Below are 22704 nucleotides of genomic sequence, written 5' to 3' on the forward strand. Positions count from 1 at the left end.
GAGGAGGTGTCCATCTGTATTATCATAGTCAATGATACAGCAATTTTAAAAGTTCCCTTAATTGCATAACATAAATGAAAGCAAATACAGCCATGAGTACATAACAACTTCCCAGACATTTTTGGAAAACACACACAATTACACCGATGTTAATAGCATGGAAGACACCTTTACGGGACATTAACAGGATGCAAGACACCTTTACGGGACTTTATGGGACATTTACAGGACGGAAGGCACCTAACAAGATGAATGACACCTTTACGGGATGGAAGACACCTAACAGGATGGATGACCCCTTTACAGGACACCTAACAGGATGGATGACCCCTTTACAGGACACCTAACAGGATGGATGACACCTTTACAGGACATTTACAGGATGGATGCAGAGGCTCTTCCTCACCGCAGGCCTGCTCCAATGTAAATGGGGAACAGAGCTTATTAATGACTGGTGATCTTCTCAGTTGTGATGAACAGAGATGTTTAATAATATTGGCCTGTCTTGGATTCCCCTGTGAAATTCCAACATTTGATTAGATCTATCTGTTAATGCAGAAATTCTAAATAATCACTGTATCATCATGCAAAGATGACAACTTCAGACCAGAAGGTAGCCGTAGCCCCGCCCCTGCTCCACTTTGCCCCGCCCCATATGCTGTGCAGTGACGTGAAGTACAGTAGGTTATAGTGGTGCATTCACCACTATATTCAGGCAAGAATATGCATGTTGTCTGTCTTTGTGTAAAAATACACAAATATCACAAATATATAAATAAATATAAAAAATACACAAAAATAAAAATACAAATCCAGATTGAGTCTTGCACTTCAACAAAATGTGCACAAGGATGAGGTGATGTTTGTCTTGATTCAACTATTCCAGTTAACACAAGATAACAAAACAAATCAGCATGACAAGAATACTGTACAGTCCAAGGAACAGTACAGTCCTAGTCATCTTCTGCGTAATAGAGCCCGCACTGCCCCCTACTGTCCACCATCGGTACTTCGTGTAAATCCTCAATAAGATTTAAGAAATCAATTAATGTCGTTCTTGCAATGAGGTAAATAACCACAACCCAATTCGGATTTGTTTTCAATAACTTTATGAATTAAAAAAATGACATAACGAAATGTTTATAATTTCTATAATTCCACATACCCCTACGTTAACGCGCATCGCGAATAGCGAAACTAGAGTTGACTCGTGTTAATTCCAGTTTCACTGTACAACTTTCAATACCTCTGGCGACCTCATGGTGAGATGCTTCGACATGGGAAATCCCATAGGATGATGCGTCCTATAAAGAGACTGACCTCCTCTGCATTAGTAAACCGCTGTATGTGTCTACACAGGTTGACAGGGCACGAAGATAATTCTGACCGAAATCATGCAGGGTAAGTGTATTTGTGCTTGTGTTTGGATTACAGTGTTCAATATTCCAAATATTTCAATGTTTCGTTAGAAAGGATTATTTAGAATATGCATTAAGATTTTGGACACAAACACAGCTCTGCAAATTTAAATCAGAATTCCAGCACATTTTATTAATGGAGCTCTGATGAGGTGATTTTCTGAACCACGTCGTGTTTTAATGAGCAGTGGGGAGAGCCTGCAGTAATGCAAGAAAATGGGGATATTCTAACAAATATTGATCTGAACTCTTCTTAAAATTCAAACATTTGTATTTTATTGTTTAAAAATTTACATGAACTTGTATACTTTGATTTATTTCAGGTCTGAAAATGTCTTTTTGAGCAGTTGTCATTTTTTGTGAATAAATGCTCTAAATGATAATATTGTTATTTTTGCGAATAACTGCTCTAAATGATAATGTTGTTTTTGTTAATAACTGCTCTAAATGATAATATAACAATATTATCATTTAGAGCAGTTATTAACAAAAACAACTTTGGAATTCCAAATTTGGAATTAGAGAGTAATGTTGTCAATAGTCTGTGCAATGAAACAAAAATGTTAATTTTACTCAAAAACCACCTAAAAGAATAACCACCTAGTATCATTTATAATTTTTTTCAAATGTTTTTTTCCACAGCTCTATACGCATATTAATTTTATTTTATTTTTGTTTATGCTACTCGGTTATTTGTTGTTGCTGATGGCCAAAACTAATTACTGTTTTTTTTACTATGTGAAAAGGCACTACGTGTATAACGATGTTGGCGCTAATGTGCGGCGTAACCATGGGGACTCCGGTGCGCACCAGCAGGGATCCCTCATCAGTACCCGACGTGAAGACGTGCACTCCACACGCAAGGACGCTTCTCACCACTCTAAAGAACATCCTGAATAAAGTAGGTCGAGACGAACTGAGTTTTGTATTTTAAATCAGTTCACACTTGGTGTTAATACGGGTTTTTTTACAATCAGACGCAGGAGAAAACGGCGGCAACGTCTACATTGTTTCATGGATTTAATTGCACTGACCTGGGCGCGGAGGTGATCCCAAACGAGCGGACGGTGGCCGTGTGCCAGCCCTACGAGGTAAGAACGATCAACGCGCCTGGTAATCGATCCGATTAATCGATTGTCATTCCAAATACCCACATTACTTAACGCTGGATGTGCAGTTCTAAGTGAACAGATATTTTCTTCCGTTCGCTTTTCCTTCCTCTGTGTATTAGTGTAGGCCTATATGTTACAGTTTGTTTTTTCCCAGTTAAAAACCAGTTACAAATGTTTCATGGTTTACAGGACGCGACATGCTCTGACCAGCGGACTCATTCTTTTAGCGAGGTACCAGTCTTTTAATGGATTAATACATTTTGGTATAAAATAGTGAAGCAGTTTGCGGAAGCATATGTTGAAATAATTGCAAATACAAGTTGTCGATGTTTTGTTTTAATCGCAAGACATTATCACAAAGCCTCTTTAGTTTTGGCAAGATAAGTTAACTCATGTCGGTAACGTTGGTGTCTCGCCAGACCGAGTGTCTGAAGAGCATCGGAGAAGATCTTCGCCACCATCACTCTAACCTGGACAACTACGTGAAGTCTCTGGATCCGAAATTTAACTCTGCTACTCAACTCGAGCCCATTATGAAATCTATACGAGACCTTCAGCAGGTACAGGAACGCGCGGTGATCGATTATTCTATCAAATGTGGAAATATCCACAATATAACGTTCCGTTGTTGGAATGGAAACAAATATAAATTTTATGTAGCAAACAACTTCAAATGAATTTGATTTTGTAGTGTGTGATCCTCTTTTAACGCCGTGTTGACTCTTAACAGAACTGTCCGGTGCTGCTCACCGGTGAAATGGAAGAACCCACAACAAACGTGAGTCTCTCTCTCCTCACCTCTGCCTTTTTAGTGGAGTACAATTATCACACATCTTTTTGACCTTTTGGGGTTTTTCGTTTGGTTTTCTCATATTAGAACCTGGCACGCGTGGACTCTTTTGAGGCCCGCAAGTCTCTGTGTAAACAACTTCAAGGGTTCCACCTGCGTGTGATCACCATCAATAGGGCCCTCGGCTACATCGGCGCAGGGGAATATAAGAAATGATTGTGAATCCCACTACGCTGACCACGACTACCATAACCATCATCACCCCCAATCTGAGTGAAGTTTAATTTCATTGAAACAATAATTATGTTAATCACCCAACTCCGCACTACTGTTTTATAAACTATTATTTTAGGTTTTAGATGTGGTACAAGTTCTATGAAGATCGAATAAGCTAGCTCTGCTTTGTGCTGCTTTAATTGTGGTAAAGATTTGTATTTATTTGGAACACATTTGTCTCTATTTGAACGATTGTAATTTCTATTTATTTTCATTGTTAAAATTATTACCTTTATTTATTGAGTATTTATATTAAAGTATTCTGCAAAATAAAAAAAAAATTGTGTCTGTGTGGTCAATGTCTTAGAAAGATAAATGAAGTGTGTGATCCAGATTTTACGTCCATGTAAACATGGACACACACCAAACTACACAACACAGACAGACGTACTCAGGGTTGTTTTTATTTAATCATTTATTTAATCAGTCAGTTATGTCATCGTAGAAAAAAAGCTTCAAATCAGGAACTAAACCTGAGAGTTACTAACTGTGGTTGACATGCTGATTATAGTTTACATTTCTTTAATAAATCCATTTGTAACTAACATGGTTGTGCATCGCATGTTCTCAGTCACATATATCTGAATGGCCATCAAAAACAAGCTTTTTTCACAGAATGTTTATTCACAGAGTTTATTTGCTGCAAATGAGCTCAGTGAAGTGATGCTTATATCGACTGTGTCTTTTAGCATCAAACACAGTCTGAAGCTTTCACCCGAAAACCTCCGGTCTGAGAATAGAGAAGAAAACTGACACTTCAACTTCTGCTTAAATAGCCCAGTCAATGCAGTTTTAAAATTAGGAAAACCTGCTGAGCTGATTTGGTCCTGATTTTAGAAGCACGATAAGCACGTGCCAAAGGAACCTCAGGAGCCACATCTTCAGACTGTCCTGCAGCACATCTACTCAGATCATCAGAAGACTCCATTTACACCTTTAAAAAATCATAATGAAAACATACAAATATACAAAGGCTTTTATAAAAGGTGTTTTCCCCCATAGGTTTCTGAAAGATTAAAAGAAAATCGCTTGGCACCAGTGAGATGGCGTCTCCAGGTTCCAGTTCGAGGTTCCTCAACACCTTTGAAAAACTGTAAACTCAAGCATAACCAGTAAACATGATGGGACTCTCCTTGGAGACAGTGCAAGTGGTTTTCACGTAAGAGCACTCAGAAAACATACAGACCCTTTGATGGATGAGTCACGAAAAGCTTGTGGGGAACCATCCACTCGACGAGCTACCGAGCAAAAGGATCTTCACCACGTCCTTAGCACCACAAAAAAGTGTCGTTCTTCACAGAACACCTCACTTGAAGGTGAAAGCAACTGGCGATGTGTTCGTTCCGTCATCCAGAAGAACGATTCAACTGGCCTCATGCCTACTAGACTTGTTGCTGTTAGTCGAGACTCATAGTCAAGACTGATCACAGGAGCCGTCTGAACACGGGGGGGGGTTGTCCCTTGTGGGATTGTGGCCGCTGGCCCTGAGCCAGCCGAGTCTCGGGCTTGGGTGTCCTGCACGCCGGGCCAGATCTGATCTACCCTCCACAGTTTCACATCCACCCAAGACGGCAGCACACAATTACAGTAACGGTCCCATACCTGGGATACAGACGTGTGCGTTGGTCAAACAGCGGAGAGCGCTCAAAGTGTGTTTAATACCTCGAGAGGAACAGCAGAAGACCCCTCGCACCCACCTTTGAGAACATCGACGACATTGTTGGGCACGTCTTCCTGGTTGAGCCTGTCAAGGAGATGCTGGATCCCAGCTTCCCCTTTGGGCTGACGCTGTCTCCAGCGGTCCAGAGTGTGGAATTTCTTCATCTGCAGGTCCTCCTCGCTGGCCTCAATCTCATCCAGGTCCTGCTTGCGGAGGTCCAGGTAGCAGATGGCATGAGACTTCCACTCTTTGCCCAGAACCTTGGCCACCTGCATCAGCTGTTTGTCACTCAGGTCAGACGCTCTGGGATTGCGCACGCCATCTGTGGAGAAGATCGACATTTAGGAGCCAATTGAGCTTAGAACAAAGGAACGAATGTAAACAGAAAATATAAGAGAACATTGAGTTATGGAAAATAGCTATGCAAATAAAATGATGGTTTTCCTGATCACACTCAGAACTAGAAATCCAGTATAGCATATATTCAAATAGAAAGTTTGTTTAGGTAGATTTGCTTTAAAGGCGTTTCAGTGGTATTCAAGGGTTTCAATCACGTTTTTATGCACATTATGCACAGAATGTAGTAAAATACCTACCAATGTGCCACATTCCAATCAGTAATCTCTATATCTCTCATCTCTATATATCTAATCTCTACAAAGACTTTCAACAACAAAAAACTAATATGCAGTAAGAAACAATTTAAGTAAATAAGTAAATAAATATTTCAGTCAACATTGCCATCCAGAGAATATCACCATTGTTATTGATACCGTATGTAAATATCCCTGCACTAGCCCTGCTACTTTCTAGAGTGAAAAAAAAAATACTAATATATATAATAGTAAATCTAAATAAAAAGTGAATTAACAAGCAAGCATAACACGTAATTTCTATATTATAATATTAGTGTTAATGCGTAGTGTCCTTGGGTTTCCTCAAAGGTGCTTACAAAAGCAACTATTATTCTACAATTATTAATATAGGACAAGCCACCTGACTCATCATTCCAGCGAGGTCTCTTATTGGTCAGCTCCTCCTCTGACATGCTGCTGCTCCGTTTCCGCCCTATCAGGATGATGGGAGGGTATCACACACATTTACATATCCAATAGAATTTCACATTACGTGGCCAGTGCTGCCACACAGAACACGTGTGCTCCTCTACAGTCCGAGGGCTGTGGTCCTCGTGAGGTTCTGGTCCTCGTGAGGCTCTGGTCCTCGTGAGGCTCTGGTCCTCGTGAGGTTCTGGTCCTCGTGAGGCTGTGGTCCTCGTGAGGCTCTGGTCCTCGTGAGGTTCTGGTCCTCGTGAGGCTCTGGTCCTCATGAGGTTCTGGTCTGTTATGTATTAACACCGTTCAGCAGACTCAACATGGCAGGACGTTGCCAGTAACACGTGCTGTACTTACTCACTGGTTGCCTCTGGGGTTTTTCAATAACGCGGATAGCACAGTCTCCTGTAACAGAGGAGATGATGAGATGAAATGAAAAACACCAAAACACACACACACACACACACACACACACACACGTTGTTCATAGTACTGGGCGGTGCTGGCCCGTACCCTCACGGATGGTGGCGGACCACACGATCTGCTCTGACTCCGCCTCCACCAGGGAGAGCTTGAACGGGGGGCGCTGCTCGAAGAACGCCTCGAAGTATCCCTTCATCTTCACCACAGCCAGAGTGAACTGGAAGTCCTACACACACACACACACACACACACACACACACACACCCACAGACACATGTACATTGACACACACAAACAAACACCAAAATAAGCACACATACCAATGTAAACTGATTAAAAGGGTACATTCAAAGGAAATGACGTCAGCGTGTGTGTCATCAGTACGCCTGCTCACCTCTGGGGTGATGTCACCCTCGGGGTCACTCTGCAGGCGGTACTTCCTGTTCTCCCCTAGCAACCTCTGACACGTGGGCGGCTTCTCAATCTTCACGTAACGTTTCTTTGAGTTCTTCACCTCGTTCTGGATGTCCTGCAGTAATAGAGAGGGGGGTCAAAAAAACATCGGGGCGGAGAGGAGAACGGAAAGACCGTCTCGCACTGACGGGAGACAGGACACCACCAACCACACCTACATACACCCGCCAGCCTCCGTTATCCACCTGCACAGAGCAGCGCAGAGACTGGAGACAAACCTCAAACCTCGAGTGAATAACATAACACTGTTGGCCCCTCCCACTCTCTCAGCCCCTCCTACTCTCTCAGCCCCACCCCCTCTCAGCACAATCTCAAACATGTGGGTTCAGCAGGCGTGTAGCTGGCGGTTTCACACTGTACAGTACAGCTGTGTATCAGTATCAGTCTGTGGGATTATTCATCAAAAGATATACGCACTCGCTGGAACACACACACACACACACACACACACACTCTCACTCTAAATCATTTCTACTATAGTTAAGGATGGCAACAGATAAACGTAATTCACACACAAAACTTGCATCAATAAAGTGAAGACACACATTCTCAGAGTTCACGTATGTGTGATGACATTTACCAGGTGATTTACGAGACCAAACCATTTTGCAGCACTGTCATTTCACAAACTGCTGTACATGATGGAATTCCTAGAGTGAGTCAGAAGAAGAACTGTGGAAACCTACAACACACATCTGACAGTCGAGCCTTTAGTACATCTACAACACTCACGCTTGTTTCTTTTCGGAAATTCACAGGTGAAATGTTACATCTGGTAAACCGGTATACAGCTTAATCTCACATACCGAACCACATTAAAAACGATCATCGACTTTCTATCATAGACAGCAAATACAATTTTGTGTCAACCTCCAGAAAAAAATAACGACCACCGGTTCTCTCTTTCCTTCTCTAGATCTCCAGAAGGACAGAGAACCGCCATTTTGTACCACAGCTGAGCTTCCCGGGTAGACTGGGACGAAGCAACTACCACTGCACTTCGGCCCTGGTCTCCACATGCACACGGTTGCATTAGCATCAGGCTGCAGGAACCGGGCCTGGCGCGGCAACCATCTGCCTCCTGTAGCCCAGAAGCAAGTGGTCCTGGAGGCATCGTCATGCTGCTCTGCTGGCCGAGCAGGGTCGGGTCTCCTCACCTTGATGTCGGAGTGGTTGTTGGTGGCCAGGTAGACTCTGAAGGAGTACGAGTCCTGCTGGCCCATCTCCTTGTAGACCAGCACGACGCCGTGGTGCTCCGCCGTCTTGGTGGTCTGGACGATGGGCCCCACCGGGGACAGGGAGGACACGCTCCACTTCACGTGAGAGCGGGAGTGGTCCGCCGACGGCTCGATCACACCCTGCTTGTCCTTAACGTGTAGCACGCTGAATTTCATCTCACTGTCTGAATCTACAATGCACAGAGGTGTTGGTGAGACTTTCGTTGTACTGTGCTGGGGCTTCTTTACATGTGATTTTTGGCAGTATATCACTGACAGGGATCAATATCTTTTCCCCCAAACACCACTGTTCACCAAAACACCATCACATCTCTAGCCTAATTCTATTTTAATGTTTAATGCCATCAAAAGTTAGTTACACATATAAGATTCTAATATGCAACTGTTAACGAGTAAAAAAGTCATTGTTGAATAAAAAATAAAACCGGCACACACTTCTGAATCTTAGGACGTTTATTTTCGTTTTCGTTTTGTTTTATTTGTGAGTGTTTAGTGGTGGGGAGGTTTTTTACTCTGAAATCTCCCTCTGCCCATGGAAGTTCAGCGGACAGACAGATCAGAGAAGATCCTCAGGGTGCAGCCGTTTGAGGTCAACACCACGGGGAGTAGCAGAGACGTGGTATCCGAACGCCGCCCGCGTACCTGCCAAACAGAGCGAGTGAGGGAACCGGATGGACTTCAGGATGGATGGGTCACACTCCACGTCAAAGATGGGCCCTGCGAACCTCCAGGTGTCACTCAGGTACGGGCCGAACCTGCTCCAGGACAGCACGCGGTACTCGACCTGAACCTTCTGAGTGACCTCGAAGACCAGCCCGGTCTGGGCACACTGGTACACGCCCTCGTCCTCCAGACACAACCTAGCAAAAGCCAGTCCCATACTCAGCAGCAAGCATTACAGAGCAGGTCAACTCACTCCTCCCTGGTCTTTAAAACTAGGAGAAGGTGGTTCAAACAGACCCAGGGAAGATGCTACATTAAGTATTAGATTTTTTTGAAGTGGCAGTCTAAGAAATGTAAGGAGTAACAGGCAAAGAAACACACGGGAAAACAACAACAACAAGCTAAAGCAGAACTGAGTGGGAATGAAGGTGGTTCATACAGCTGCCGATATCGTCCATCTCGGAATATCTTCCTAGGAGTAACGACTTCATAGCTGGGGCTCTGTAAGGGACAAACGCTGAGGTAAATACATTCACCTGCACAATTAAAACGTATATCTGCATTAATGGATGTTTCCTTCAGCAGGCGTTTGATCAAGCCCTTGAATTGTTTGCTGAATTTAGTTTCCTTATCGCCCCCTACTGAATATTTCATAAACTACACATCGAACACCCATATCAAGCACTGCTGCTGGTCCATACCGAAGAATATAGAAAAAGTGGACCCCACTAAGGCCCCTAAATGAGGCGTGAGACACATCATCTTTGTGAATGGTGATAAACCGGGACCAGTATTGAGAACGTGATGAGCATTCTCTATTTAGCGAGTATTCAGGCCTCTCTAGATACACTTTTAAGGGCCACCAGCGTCTTTCCATAGTGAGGAGTTTTTAACATGTAGTCATCCAGGTTAGTGATGTAAGAATGTGCTGCATGTGAAGAACTTTATAGCTGCATATAGTTAACTAACTGGCTATATGGCTAATGCAGAAATCCCATCGTAGTGTGACACTTTTGGCTCTATAGTTCTTTCCAAAAATGAAGAGAAAATGTGATATATCGCACTCCTTAAAAATGTATAATAAAGACACTCATGTGGAAAGACTGTTAGAACAAGAGAATTCCGTTATGGCAAACTGGTACAATATCCTCCCTTGGCTTGAATATTCAAACCAAATCCAGACTTTGTGTTTTGCTGCATGCAGACACTTGGGGCCTCCGTATCTGACGCAGCAGCTGGGTTCCACAATTAATGGTACGTAAAGTGGCCCCTGTAACAGACCAACTGGTCCCAGTCTGGCGTCCCAGTTCGAACGGTCTAGAACCTCCACCGCATGCAAACACTATTTGATTCTATTTAATGTCACGTCAACATCTAGCTAATTGTCCTCCTAAACACAGGAGTGGTTGAGAAGGTGTTGATCCACACATGCACGTAAACGCCAGCGTGTCCCTGTGCACTACGGCTGGCTAATCCCAGGACTTCCACACACTCACCTGAAGGGCATCGCACTTTGCACAGTGCTGTTGCATGTGGTCTCCTGCAAACGGGACACAGAACATCCTCAGTTTGTGAGTTTATTTTTACTGACTCAAAATTACTCAAAGTTACGCTAATTACTCTAATTACTCAAATGCCTGCGCACACAGTGACTCGTATGAGACCGGATGACCAGCTGACAGCGCAGATTAGCCTCCCGTTTAACTCGTGTGGTGCTAGCAGGGGGAGGAGTCAAGACAAGGGGTGGGGTCACGGTAGGGGTGGAGTCAGTACAGGGGGTGGGGGCAAGGCAGGGGGAGAGGTGAAGGCAAGAGATGACATCAACCACAGGGGAACTTAATAAACTTATAGCACCATGGTGGTTAAAGTTCCTGCCTACCAAACAGGCGATACTGGGTTTGATTCCTAAGGGTGCTTTGCTAGCAAACTAAGCCACTCTTTGTCATTTATGTAATGTAACTCCATCAGAGAGTCTTCCCTGGATGGTCACATATACATGAAAGAAATACAAGTTACCGGTTGTTGTCCCTGCTTGAGCTTCTGCACCAGTATCTGAGAACAACACAGAAACTCCCCAGTTAACATCAGCACGAAACCCCTCACTGAAACACACTGATTAAAGCAGCTTCAGATCACAACACTGACACATGACCTTGTAAAACTGACCTTCCTGTTCAAGTTCTCGGCAATGTATCCATGATGTTTTAAAAAAAACAGGGTATAAAGTTCATAAACAATGACATGTGAGATGTTTTTATTCTTACCCGCACTGAGTCTTTCAGAAGAGGACTTCCCATTTTCTGTAAGAGAAAAAAAGAGCTTACAGTAACATGGAGTGTGCTCCAAACTCCCCAGGGTCTCCAAACTGCGCTCACCAGTCCATGATCTTCCACAGGTCACTTCATCAAACTTTTCCACTGAGTCACTTAGTAAGCAACACCTACGTATAATGCTGTGGCCTAAGTGGTTGCACTGCCTGCCTGGAGACCAGGAGGTCATGGATTTGAATCCCAGCTGTTCCTTGCTTGTTATATCAAACCGGCTTGTGGTGTTGGGGGAAAATTTATTTTGTCTCTCTGTAATCATATTAATCAGTATACATATATGTAGTAATCACTCTTAGTGCAATGAAAATTACTTTATTAAGGTATATTGAACATATGTTAGGCCTAGTACACGTTGATTATTGCATGCTTTACTCGTTTTTTTAGTCTCTCTCTCTCTCTCTCTCTCTCTCTCTCTCTCTCTCTCTCTGTAGTAATGGTGTATGTGAACACCCTTAGCAAGTGGAAGGCAGACATTCCTGAGTGTAGCCTATCTGTAGATTAGGACACCTGCGTAAAGAGTGACAGCACATCTGGTGGACCGGAGGAGCAAGGAGGCCTTGACTTGATGACCCTTGAGGGGAAGGGTGGTGCCTCACCTCACCACCTCACCTCATCACCTCACCTCACCACCTCACCTCATCACCTCACCTCACCTCACCTCATCTCATCACCTCATCACCTCACCTCACCACCTCACCTCACCACCTCATCACCTCACCTCACCACCTCACCTCATCACCTCACCTCACCTCACCACCTCACCTCATCACCTCACCTCATCACCTCACCTCATCACTTCATCTCATCCCCTCACCTCACCTCACCACCTCACCTCACCACCTCACCTCATCACCTCACCTCACCACCTCACCTCATCACCTCACCTCACCACCTCATCACCTCACCTCACCACCTCACCTCACCACCTCACCTCATCACCTCACCTCATCACCTCACCTCACCTCACCTCATCTCATCACCTCATCACCTCATCACCTCACCTCACCACCTCACCTCACCACCTCACCTCACCACCTCACCTCACCTCACCTCACCACCTCACCTCACCACCTCACCTCATCACCTCACCTCACCACCTCACCTCATCACCTCACTTCATCACCTCACCTCACCACCTCACCTCACCACCTCACCTCACCACCTCACCTCACCACCTCACCACCTCACCTCACCACCTCACCTCATCACCTCACCTCATCACTTCATCTCATCCCCTCACCTCACCTCATCACCTCACCACCTCACCTCCTCCCCTCACCTCACCACCTCACCTCACGTCATCACCTCACCTCAACTAATCACCTCATCACCTCACCTCATCACCTCACCTAATCCCCTCTCCCCATCACCTCATCACCTCACCTCATCACCTCAAAAGCCCACAGCAACACAGATAAGAGAGAAAAACACCGATTTTGTCACAAGTAACAACAGTAATAAATGATTATATCCGTACACCACGGCAGAGAAAAACAACACACTGACAGTCAGTATAAAACGACCTGTACCTGTCTCCTCTTCCTCATCTTCCTCTTCCTCTGAGGTCTCACCAGATGACGATTCTGTACTTTCTGGGAACAAAAAAATACGAGTGCACATTTGCCATTCGTATTACAGTAATCCAAATATACATGTGTATTAATGTTATTGAATATTAATATACGTTAATGCAAATTACATATACATATATTACATTTCTTTACATAAATTAATTTATTTTATTAAGTTTAAAGTTATCAGTTATACAATTTTAATGTCGTCACTAAGGTTGCTGAGGTAACAGTTTTACGCGGTATTGGACTGGTTAATGGCAAATGTCCGATTAAACGTCCGATTAAATGACTTTTCCGGCTATTAGCATCTATTCGTACATTTGCATTGTGGTCCTTACACCAGTGGTTTCATCCCTTTCCAGTGACTTCCCAAACATGAAGGTTGGAGTTCGCGAGCACTCTTTGGATTCCCCCTAATGCTAATATAGCGAACTCAGTTTTCCCACGACCGCACTCGCAGTCTATGGAAGCCCCTTTGGTTGAGTAATACAGCGCAAACTCTTTCTTTCTGTAGGCAAAGGAGGTAAGTGTGTCAAGTAGGTCCAGGGGCACCCCCACGGCAACAATGAGCTCGTATTTTATTCATATAGTTTAAAGGTAACCCTACTGTGTATACGTAAATGTAGACAATCGGTACCAGATATGCATAAACCAGTTTGTGTTGTTCATGTAATACTGAGGCTGGCTGACCACGTGGTCCTGGCTTCGTGCTCCGCGCCTACGACGATCATGAAAATACGATGTCTACACCTGGCTGTATGCAAAATACTTTTGTGTTTCAGTCGTAGAATAAAGAGTGTCCTATAGTCATCTAATGCATGATTTGTGTGTAGTAGCCATATTTGCGTAGGGAGCTTTGCCAGAGGCCAAATGAGTGTTGTATTTAGCTGCAACGTTAATGTATTGCAATCTTTAACGTTTTGGGGACGTTACTAAAAACGGTATCACTAATGTAGCTCATGACTGTACGTTAGACTGAAGAGTGGAGTTGTCCTATATTAGCGGTACCGGGGCGGGTGAGGTTCCGGAGCGTCACCCCCAGGAAAATACTTTGATATTTTGCATGCAAAATCCAGGATGCTGACACACTATGGGATGATAAATATGTAGTTGATGATGGTTATGCCAGTTGGCCTATCCAATCAGACGACAGCGTGGTGCTGCGTCTTTAATGCTGAAACCATATAAGGTCTTCACAGCCTTTAGTAAGAGTAACGTACTGGGGACACGTGACCCCTCAGGGAAAAATGGGAGATCTGCGCTACCGCTCGGAACATACGTAAATAACGTACTGTAAACTCTGAAAAATACTGTAAGCACTTATCCTATCCTAACACCTATCCTAACACAGTAATTATCAAAAAACACATATAAAATACGTTTAGTAATGAAATGAAACAGGAATAATAAACAGTAATAAAAAGTTCGTGTTACGACGTTTATGGCACAAAATCGAAGTCGAAACAAGGCTTTATACTGTAAATGGGAGATTTGTCGTAATCACTAAACATCGTAACTCAGGACTGACATAAACCGAGGACCTGTGTGTGTGTGTGTGTGTGTGTATGCATATATATGAGAGAATATATACCCCACCTGGACTGCTGGCATTCTCTATTCCATTACCTGTTTTAGGAAATAGAAAAATTCTTATATATATATATTATATTCAGTAACAAAATACATTCAGAGTCTAAAATCAAATACAAACATTCTACAGTGAGACACTTGAGTCTAGTATGAGCAAAGTTAATTTCCAGAACATTAAAACTATGCTAGAACTATCAGTGCTTTGACTCTGATCAGTGCTGGGACACTAATCAGTGCTGGGACTCTGATCAGTGCTGTGACTCTGATCAGTGATGGGACATGTTGCTGTCTGTAAGTGTAGCTACTGTCTGACATCTCTACCGTACAAGACAGCGTGTATGACCAATGAAAACGTAAACACATGGAAGCATTCTTCTGAAATGTGGCGCCCTCATGTGGCCAAAGACTGAATTTTGCATGTGAATGGGCACATGCTGGGAACTAAAGAGAAACGACTCTGGTGGGACTCGAACCCACAACCTTTGAATTGCTTCCCTACAGCAGCTAGAAGTCCAATGCGCTATCCATTGCGCCACAGAGCCCTGGCGCACAACAGCCCTAAGAGAACTGACATGACCCATAAACAACACTGACAGCACAAGTACTGAAGCGCAACCTGCAAGTCAGCAGGATGTACCGGTGATTAGTAATATTCCTGTTACAGGACCAGCCGTCCCTAATGTCAGCTACGGGACTTTCAGCAAGACAGTGGGACAGGCCCTTTTCTCATGGCTGTTAAGACACCCCAGACAGCAGCCTCAGTTAGACTCCTGATGTCAAAAGCGGAACTGGAAACCACGAACTCACGTCCCAACTGCAGCGGCCGCGGGTGGAGGGTGTGAGCAGGGCCGCTTCACCTTCTCCTGACTTCTTCATTTTACGGCGTTCGTATCTGAGCACCTGCTCTTGTGAACGCCAGCACTGATATGGCAATCCTGATATGCCAGGATTTTGTCTTTTTATTTGCAGCTCTGTCTGCCTTCACCAGACTGCAGCAGGCGTCACCAGGCCAGACCCCAGAAGGCCGTGCACAAGTATTAACCTTCATGGCATCCTGCTGCCTTGGAATCTGCCTTACGCTGCTACCCTGGCAACCACAGGACCCAGGTGTCAGCATCAGCATCAAAAACATCACCTTGACGACTTCACTGGGGGAGGGGCAAGGTCAGTGAAGCACGCTACATCACCCGTGGCTGTCTGGTCAAACCATAACAACCGCACTGCCATAACCATAACAACTGCATTTATTAGTCAGTTCTCATGTTTCTTATAGACTACATGAACTACTCCAAATATTAAATGCTGAGAATAAAACAGCCCACCACTTTCTTGAAGGGGTAGAAATAAAATAATGAGAATTGCTGTGATCAGATGAGGTCCAGAGGCACAGAGAGAGGGAGGTCTGATAGAGAGACAGCGCACAGACTCTCCCCGCATCCATGCGAGCGGTGTGCAGCATTAAGAGGAAGTGGGCAGAGGAAGCGTACAGACAGGATGTGCGGGACACAGCGCTACGGGACCAGTGCTCTGGTCCTGACAGCCACGACTACCCATACACCCACGAGGGGCCAGACACCGTGTCTAGAGGTCAGACATACCCTCTAGATTCTGAATCACCTGACATGTTTAAACAATGTTAAACAACTTAAAAGGACGAAGGAGGAAAGGGAAGAGGGCCGTGCCTGAACTCATAAGTGAGGTTATAGTGCCCTCTGCTGGAGAAACGATATGTCTGTCTTTCACAACATACAAATACCTCACCTTTCAGATCCAAAGGTGGGACGTCTGCGTTTCTGCAAAGGAAAACACCAAAACATTTGTTACTATATACTTAAAGCAAGCTCTTACTTTATTTAAACATGAAAACATGAGAATTCACTACGTGAGATCAAACCAGCAGAGTTCAGTTCGATCCCTGGCAGGTAACCGGGGATAAGTAAGTTAGGTTATTATGAAGCTCTCGTCAATCTATATGATGTTAACATGCAGGCAGCCCCGAGCAGCAACAGAGTATCCCTGAGCATGTTAGAGAGTGTGAGAGAGCATTAGAGAGCATCTTAGAGAGCATTAGAGAGCGTTAGAGCATTAGAGAGCGTATTAGACAGCGTGTTAGAGAGCATTAGAGCATGCTAGACAGTGTTCTAGAGAGAATTAGCATGCTAGAAAGCGTGCTAGACAGTGTGTTAGAGTGTGCTACAAAATGTGCTAGAGAGCATTAGCATGCTAGAGAGCCTTAGAGAGCATCTTAGAGAGCCTTAGAGAGTGTACTATAACAGCGTGTTAGAGAGTGTAAGCGTGCTAGACAGTGTTAGAAAGTGTGCTATAGCCTACCATGCGCTAGAGAGTGTGCTACACAGCGTGTTAGAGAGCGTTAGTGTGCTAGACAGTGCTAGAGAGCGTGTTAGAGAGCGTACAAGAGAGCGTTGGCGTGCTAGACAGTGTGTTAGAGCGTGCTAGAGAGCGTACAAGAGAGCGTTAGCGTGCTAGACAGTGTGTTAGAGCGTGCTAGAGAGCGTGTTAGAGAGCGTACAAGAGAGCGTTAGCGTGCTAGACAGCGTTAGAGAGTGTGCTATACCGTGCACTAGAGAGTGTGCTACACAGCGTGTTGCTACTGGAGCTGCATGTTCCTCTCATTCAGGCCTTCACTGCAACACCTGATTGGCTGAATGTGGTTATTAGTCGATTTCACAGGAATTCAGAGAGCAGCTCCCAACCTGAGTGCGTGCGGCTCGCGGACAAGTTGCAACACATTCCAACAAGACATTTGTAGTTACATGCAAGCATGAATACAGATCTGCTACTGAATACTACTGCTACATTCCAGTGGACATCCCCACAAGAGCCAGTGTCCTCAGTAACGTTAGTAACAAACACATTCACACTTCTCAATCTCTACTGAACAGTCACCAGCTTTGAAATTCAGACGCTGCATTCCATTTGGAGAGAACAAAACTGTTAGCAGCCTTCGACAAGACCATTAGTCAGTTAGGAGGCAGGCGTCTGGCTGAGCTAGTGCCATGTGATGCTAGCGTGTCCCATGCAGCTCAGAGGGCAGGACGGTGGCGTACTCTGGGTCCAGAAGCCGTCACTCGCCAGCTCTCCCGTGGCCTCTGTCCACAGCACAAGCAGAAATGCAGCTGCAAAGTTTGCATGAGAAACTTTAGGCATGAAGATCTTGGTGGAACGGAATATTTCAAGAAGGATGGAGGAGTTTAGCCCTGAAGAGGGGACTGCAGAACCAGAGGATGAGCTATGTGAGCTAGAGGACACACAGAGAGACAGATATAAGAAAGACAGACAGACATAGGAAAGAAAGATCATGGAAAGAGGTAAAGGACAGACAGATAGAGGCAGAGCTAGCATGGATGAATATGAAGGGGAGGAGAGAGGGATGAAAAGTGAAGAGGGATAACAGCACCCAGAATCCCTCTACTTCATCGCCCTCTCTCTACATCTACTTCAATTCCCCCCCCCTCTCTCTCTCTTTCTCTCTCTCCCTCTCTTTCAGTGCTCTCCACGCCCACGTTTCTACCCCTGTCAGTTGAGACACAATAACAGGAAATGGAGGAGTTGCTGGTATCTGGCACCACGGGGCTTCGCTCGTCTGACCTGCTCACACACTGGCAGCTGTGCTGGTCCTGGCACGCGGCCTGGGCTTACCACAACACTGTTTACCACACCAGTGAAACCATCACGTCAAGTCATATCCTCCAGTAAACTGCAGGATGTTCACAGCAACCATAATATAAACAGTACACTGTAACAAATTGATGTACATTTACAGGGAAAATCTGACAGTAAACTACTGTATACTTCATATACAGGAAGTTGCTGTGAACTGATAAGCATTGTGGGTATCTTTACTGTAATTGGAGCGCCCCCTTTTGAGCATTTCCTAATCACAGTAATTAACTGTAATTAGCAATGTCTGCTGGGAGATTAGAAAATCCTGAGTTTTTTCCCTATTTTTTTCTACTTGCTTGAGTGTTTTAGCAGTTGTAACACTGCATTGTGGTGCTTAAAGTTACATCGTGGACCTGAAAAACTAATCTAAGTTTTTAGCTAACCGTACGAAGCTAACAAAAAATATTAGAAAAATACTTAGGCTAGACTTTTATATAAGGGCAGTCATGGCCTGGTGGTTAGGGAACTGGTCTTGTGACCGGAGGGTCGTGGGTTCGATTCCCAGACCTGAGGCCATGACTGAGGTGCCCCTGAGCAAGGCCCTTAACCCTCAATTGCTCACTTGTATAAAAATGAGATTAAAATGTAAGTTGCTCTGGATAAGAGCATCTGCCAAATGCCATAAATATAAACCCAGCCATTGATGGTTAAGGGTCTTGCTCAGGGGCCCAGCAGTGACAGCTTGGCAGGGGGGATTCGAACTCGGGACCTTTGGATCGCAACACCAACGTCTTAAATCGTCTTTGAATTGTTCTTTTTGTATACAGAGTTACAGTTACCTAGAAGACATTTATGCAATTAATACAGAATTAAGTGTTCTTCAGTAATATTATGAATAAACAAAAATGAGCTATAACAGAAATTAACAGTAAATTGCTGTAGGTTTAAAAAATACAGTAATATTGTGTAGATTTTACAGTATTAGATGTTTACAGTATTATGCTGTAATTGTAATTACAGTACCCGTACTGTAAAAATAGGGCATACTACTGGTGAAACTGCTGCCAGTTAATTACTGTAATTTTACATGGAAATTTTTTACACTGTATTAGTAGATCGTTCAGAATATTTTAGGCTTTATTATCAATGGAATACAGTAAAAAAACAAACTGCTTGGACGTGTTTGCTGCAGACAAAAGCGAAAGTGCGCTATTTCCAGCGGCCCTGCGCGAGCCTCAGTGCGGAAGCGCAGACAGGTCGTCATGACAACCACACCACAACCACGGACCCGGCTGTTGGCCCAACATGAGCAGCCCGAGCCCAGTTGTGCGTGTCGCTTGACCCCGTTCAGCCCGCCGACCGGACGCTCCACGGGACGCGTGGGTTCTTCTGACCCGCATCTCCGTCGCGCGCAGCCCGTCTGGCAGGTGCGCGCAGGCTCGTGCACGCGTATCGTGGACAACCCAGAGCGCGCGATACCTTCCGTGTGTGTCCTCCACTTGCTATGAGTCATACCGTGCCAAACAAAACCACCACGTTTGCATGCAGCTCCTGTTTTATAAGGACCTGCAGGCCTGCTGATCGACGATAAAAACAACAGACAACTGAGGCCTAAGATACTGTAAACATGCCAGCACCACCCGATACCGGGCTGTGTTTGCACAAAAACAGCCCTGAGATGACTAATCATACATGACGTGAACTTAGCGCATGATGTGTGTTGCTTAGAGACACTATGGTGTCCAGTATCAGTCTCTCGCTTAGAGACATCGTGGTGTCCAGTGTCAAAGGGACTCACAATGCAACTGCTTTCGGCAGTACGGTTTCAAATGCCCATTACACATGACCCTTCCTGCAGTATGGATGAGTCCAATTCATTTATAATCTAAATTATAGGTGTTTTATTATTATTATTATTATAACAGAATTTGAATGCCCTCCTCTAAATGCTTCTTCAAGTCCATGTATTTACAAAAATACTTTAGGGATATTAAGAATGTCCTGAGAACAGGACTAAAACGTATGCAGACACGTGTCGTGAATGTCTTTGTTTGATAAACAACTAATAATCGACGCTTCGCTTCCTTTCAGCACAGTGTTCGAGCTGTTCGAGCGACTTTTTGGTCAACCGCGAAAAACGTCACAGCTCGCGCATCCTGAACCTGTGGCTCAAACACCTTCACGCGCGCAGTGCACCAGTATTTCTGCATCAGCGTTGACGAGATGATTCAGAACCACCCATCCCAACCATTAAACATACAAGATCACACGCGTTACATTTACAATCGTATCCATCACCCTGTCACGTTACATTGTAACTTGTTTTAACTAGATTGTAACGAGGTGCAGAACAAACCCCACGGTCGCGTGCTCAGACGACGGGTTAAAGTAACCGGGTCGCGAGACGAGACAAAGGCATCATGGCGCATCCAAGCTCGTGCACTTTCATTTTTGGAGCAAAGTCTTTAAACTCGTTTTAACTGTTATTACAGCGTCTCTGTGCAACCGGTGATTGACTAAAGGAAAATGAACCAACGGTGCAAGTCGGTTTAATGTCGCCATTACTGTCTTATATTAACCTCAAGCGTGAGTTTCAGAACTGGTTTCAGAACTAAAGTGAATTAACATATATAAACACGGATCAAACGATAAAACCCGAACTTACCCGTCTTCAACTTCTTTTGTGTGTCCGTAATGTGCCATGTTCGCTACCATGGTACACACGCGGGCTGGGTTTAATCCGAGCCACCTTTGCGTGGTTTCCTTGGTGTGACGTTACGATGTGGAAACGTGGACCACAGCAAACAATAACAAAAGTATCTGGACGGTACCTCACCTATGAAGGAGACACCACCAACGTGTTCTTTATGTGCCGACCCACTAACACTTACATGTGCACCAGTCTAATACATACATTTTATTTGATTCGGTTTTCGATCCATCTAGCGATCCAATTTCTATACGAAACATTATTTGTCTCTTTCTCTCTACACCACTGACGTGCATTAGTAAATCAGCACGAATTATTTTGACAACATAATAAAATGTGCAACAAATAAGCGCAGATCTTCGTGGTTACACTTACATACGTGAATGACGCTCGAGAGGCCGTTACTATGGTATAGAGATCGTAGCCCGTCCGAACCAAAACCGCTTCGTTAGTTCACGAGAGGGCGGGTGTAAATAATCCCGCTCTTAGGCCTGGCCAATGATTTACTCACGTTAAACCCGAACTCATTCAGGATTTAGGGGGTCAACGGCGAACGTAGTCGTAGTTCGTGCCCTCAGATGTTGGTAAAATATGAACAAATAATCTGATTAGTGTATGAAATGATATTTTGACACGTTTAGTGTTGTTGAAATAGCTGAATAGGATGTAACATTCGTGAAAAACAACAAAAAAGTATTTTAAAAACAGCACGTAATGTAAAGTAACCACCTCAGAATGTAGAAAATATAGCGAATACATTGTGTAAAACACCCAGACACGTCTCTACACAAACGCGGAAGACATGTATAAAAATGTTTTGTAATGTTAAGTTAGGGTTACAGTAGCATGTTTAAATGTGTATATATATGGTCGTTTCACTGCCTTATCACTGCCTTTACTTAAATGTAGCATAAACTTAAATGAGTTCACAGTGGCGAAAATAGACCTTGAAGCGTTGCGGGTTTTGGCAGGTTTTGGGCGGGAATATGACCTCTCAACCAGCTTGGGTAGTTGTCCATCTTTACCACTAGGTGGCGGTAGACCACAAGCTGTAGGGTGCAACAGCGCTCACTGCAGTGAGAATAGTGAGTGTAGTGAGTGAAAAACATAAACTCAAGTAATGCAAAATAAACACTTTCCTGATAATGTATTATTAATAGATGATAGAACGCTAAATAATAACTAAACAATGTGTACAGATGCCCTGATATTTGGAGGGAGCTTTTGCTTCAGTATTGCTTAATTTGATCTTGTCTAAATGTCCAATTCAGGAAAGTTCTTATTATCACTTCAGCCACTGTCAGCTATCGAGAATAACACATAGATTAAGATGACACGGCTTCCCACAGTGCAACCAAAAGTATGATTTTGGTCATTTCTACAGTCGCACATGGAGTCTTACCGTGTAGTTTTCTGTACCCAAAACTGCAGTATTACGGCCTCCGATGATAATGTTGCTGAAGGAAGAGTATAAAACACACAGGAAAGCGAAACTAAACCTGTCCCCACACTACAACGGTCCTCGCTCGCGCCAGAGGCCCGCGAGGACGGGATCAAGGGCTTTCCTATCGATCACACACTTGGCTAGAGAGGATGAGTGAATCTACTCTTCATCCTGCTCTCTCAGGGAGTATTGTGTGTGTGTGTGTGTGTGTGTGTGTGTGTGTGTGTGTGTGTGTGTGTGTGTGTGTGTGTGTGTGGGTGGGTGTGTGTCTTTGGGGGGGAGACACAGTGAGAGAGAAAGAGGGAAAGAGAGGTTAAAGACACCTGCAA

At 44.3% G+C, this 22704-nt stretch overlaps 2 protein-coding genes, 1 long non-coding RNA gene and 1 other non-coding gene across 6 annotated transcripts; 2 read left to right on the forward strand and 2 right to left on the reverse strand.

Moving 5' to 3' along the window:
* The first annotated feature begins 1354 nt into the window (after nt 1-1354).
* il12a (interleukin 12a) lies at nt 1355-3746 on the forward strand. Its single transcript, XM_076982258.1, has 7 exons — nt 1355-1401; nt 2165-2319; nt 2396-2509; nt 2720-2761; nt 2950-3090; nt 3261-3308; nt 3408-3746. The coding sequence occupies exons 1-7, from the start codon at nt 1395-1397 to the stop codon at nt 3534-3536; spliced, it is 636 nt and encodes a 211-aa protein (XP_076838373.1). The 5' UTR covers nt 1355-1394; the 3' UTR covers nt 3537-3746.
* Nucleotides 3747-3992: 246 nt separating this feature from the next.
* Nucleotides 3993-21590, reverse strand: LOC143482797 (NACHT, LRR and PYD domains-containing protein 1a allele 5). 3 transcript variants are annotated; one of them, XM_076981333.1, is made up of 16 exons: nt 21307-21590; nt 20887-21057; nt 16359-16390; nt 14604-14633; nt 12963-13025; nt 11371-11406; nt 11123-11158; nt 10603-10646; nt 9546-9607; nt 9086-9303; nt 8363-8613; nt 7126-7260; nt 6822-6957; nt 6666-6713; nt 6253-6324; nt 3993-5578 (listed from the first exon to the last, which is right to left on the reverse strand). In XM_076981333.1, exons 2-16 carry the CDS (start codon nt 20934-20936, stop codon nt 5241-5243), a joined length of 1551 nt encoding a protein of 516 aa, XP_076837448.1. In that variant the 5' UTR covers nt 20937-21057; nt 21307-21590; the 3' UTR covers nt 3993-5240. The 3 variants fall into 3 exon arrangements, with proteins under 3 accessions (XP_076837448.1, XP_076837447.1, XP_076837446.1); XM_076981332.1 differs by lacking the exons at nt 12963-13025; nt 14604-14633; nt 16359-16390; nt 20887-21057; nt 21307-21590 and adding an exon at nt 11482-12032 and having other exon boundaries at nt 3993-5198; nt 5294-5578; XM_076981331.1 differs by lacking the exons at nt 12963-13025; nt 14604-14633; nt 16359-16390; nt 20887-21057; nt 21307-21590 and adding an exon at nt 11482-12034.
* Nucleotides 13337-18709, forward strand: LOC143482799 (uncharacterized). The gene is made up of 3 exons (XR_013122296.1): nt 13337-13530; nt 15567-15761; nt 18106-18709. It is a non-coding gene; the product is annotated as an uncharacterized LOC143482799 (long non-coding RNA).
* Nucleotides 15050-15139, reverse strand: trnar-ucu (transfer RNA arginine (anticodon UCU)). The gene is given in 2 exon segments: nt 15050-15085; nt 15103-15139. It is a non-coding gene; the product is annotated as a tRNA-Arg (tRNA).
* Nucleotides 21591-22704: the final 1114 nt, after the last annotated feature.

This window comes from Brachyhypopomus gauderio, chromosome 19, assembly GCF_052324685.1.
Source record: "Brachyhypopomus gauderio isolate BG-103 chromosome 19, BGAUD_0.2, whole genome shotgun sequence".
NCBI classification, from domain to species: domain Eukaryota; kingdom Metazoa; phylum Chordata; class Actinopteri; order Gymnotiformes; family Hypopomidae; genus Brachyhypopomus; species Brachyhypopomus gauderio.

What these genes read in the sequence shown, in the direction of transcription:
- il12a (XM_076982258.1), top strand. An exon ending in CTATACGAGACCTTCAGCAG is followed by an intron (nt 3,091 to 3,260) that starts GTACAGGAACGC and finishes GACTCTTAACAG; the next exon opens with AACTGTCCGGTGCTGCTCAC. An exon ending in TGGAAGAACCCACAACAAAC is followed by an intron (nt 3,309 to 3,407) that starts GTGAGTCTCTCT and finishes TTCTCATATTAG; the next exon opens with AACCTGGCACGCGTGGACTC.
- LOC143482797 (XM_076981331.1), bottom strand. Translation starts at nt 11,692, where the DNA reads ATGATTACAGAGAGACAAAATAAATTTTCCCCCAACACCACAAGCCGG. An exon ending in CTGTGGAAGATCATGGACTG is followed by an intron (nt 11,407 to 11,481) that starts GTGAGCGCAGTT and finishes TTTCTCTTACAG; the next exon opens with AAAATGGGAAGTCCTCTTCT. An exon ending in ACCCCAGAGGCAACCAGTGA is followed by an intron (nt 6,325 to 6,665) that starts GTAAGTACAGCA and finishes TCATCCTGATAG; the next exon opens with GGCGGAAACGGAGCAGCAGC.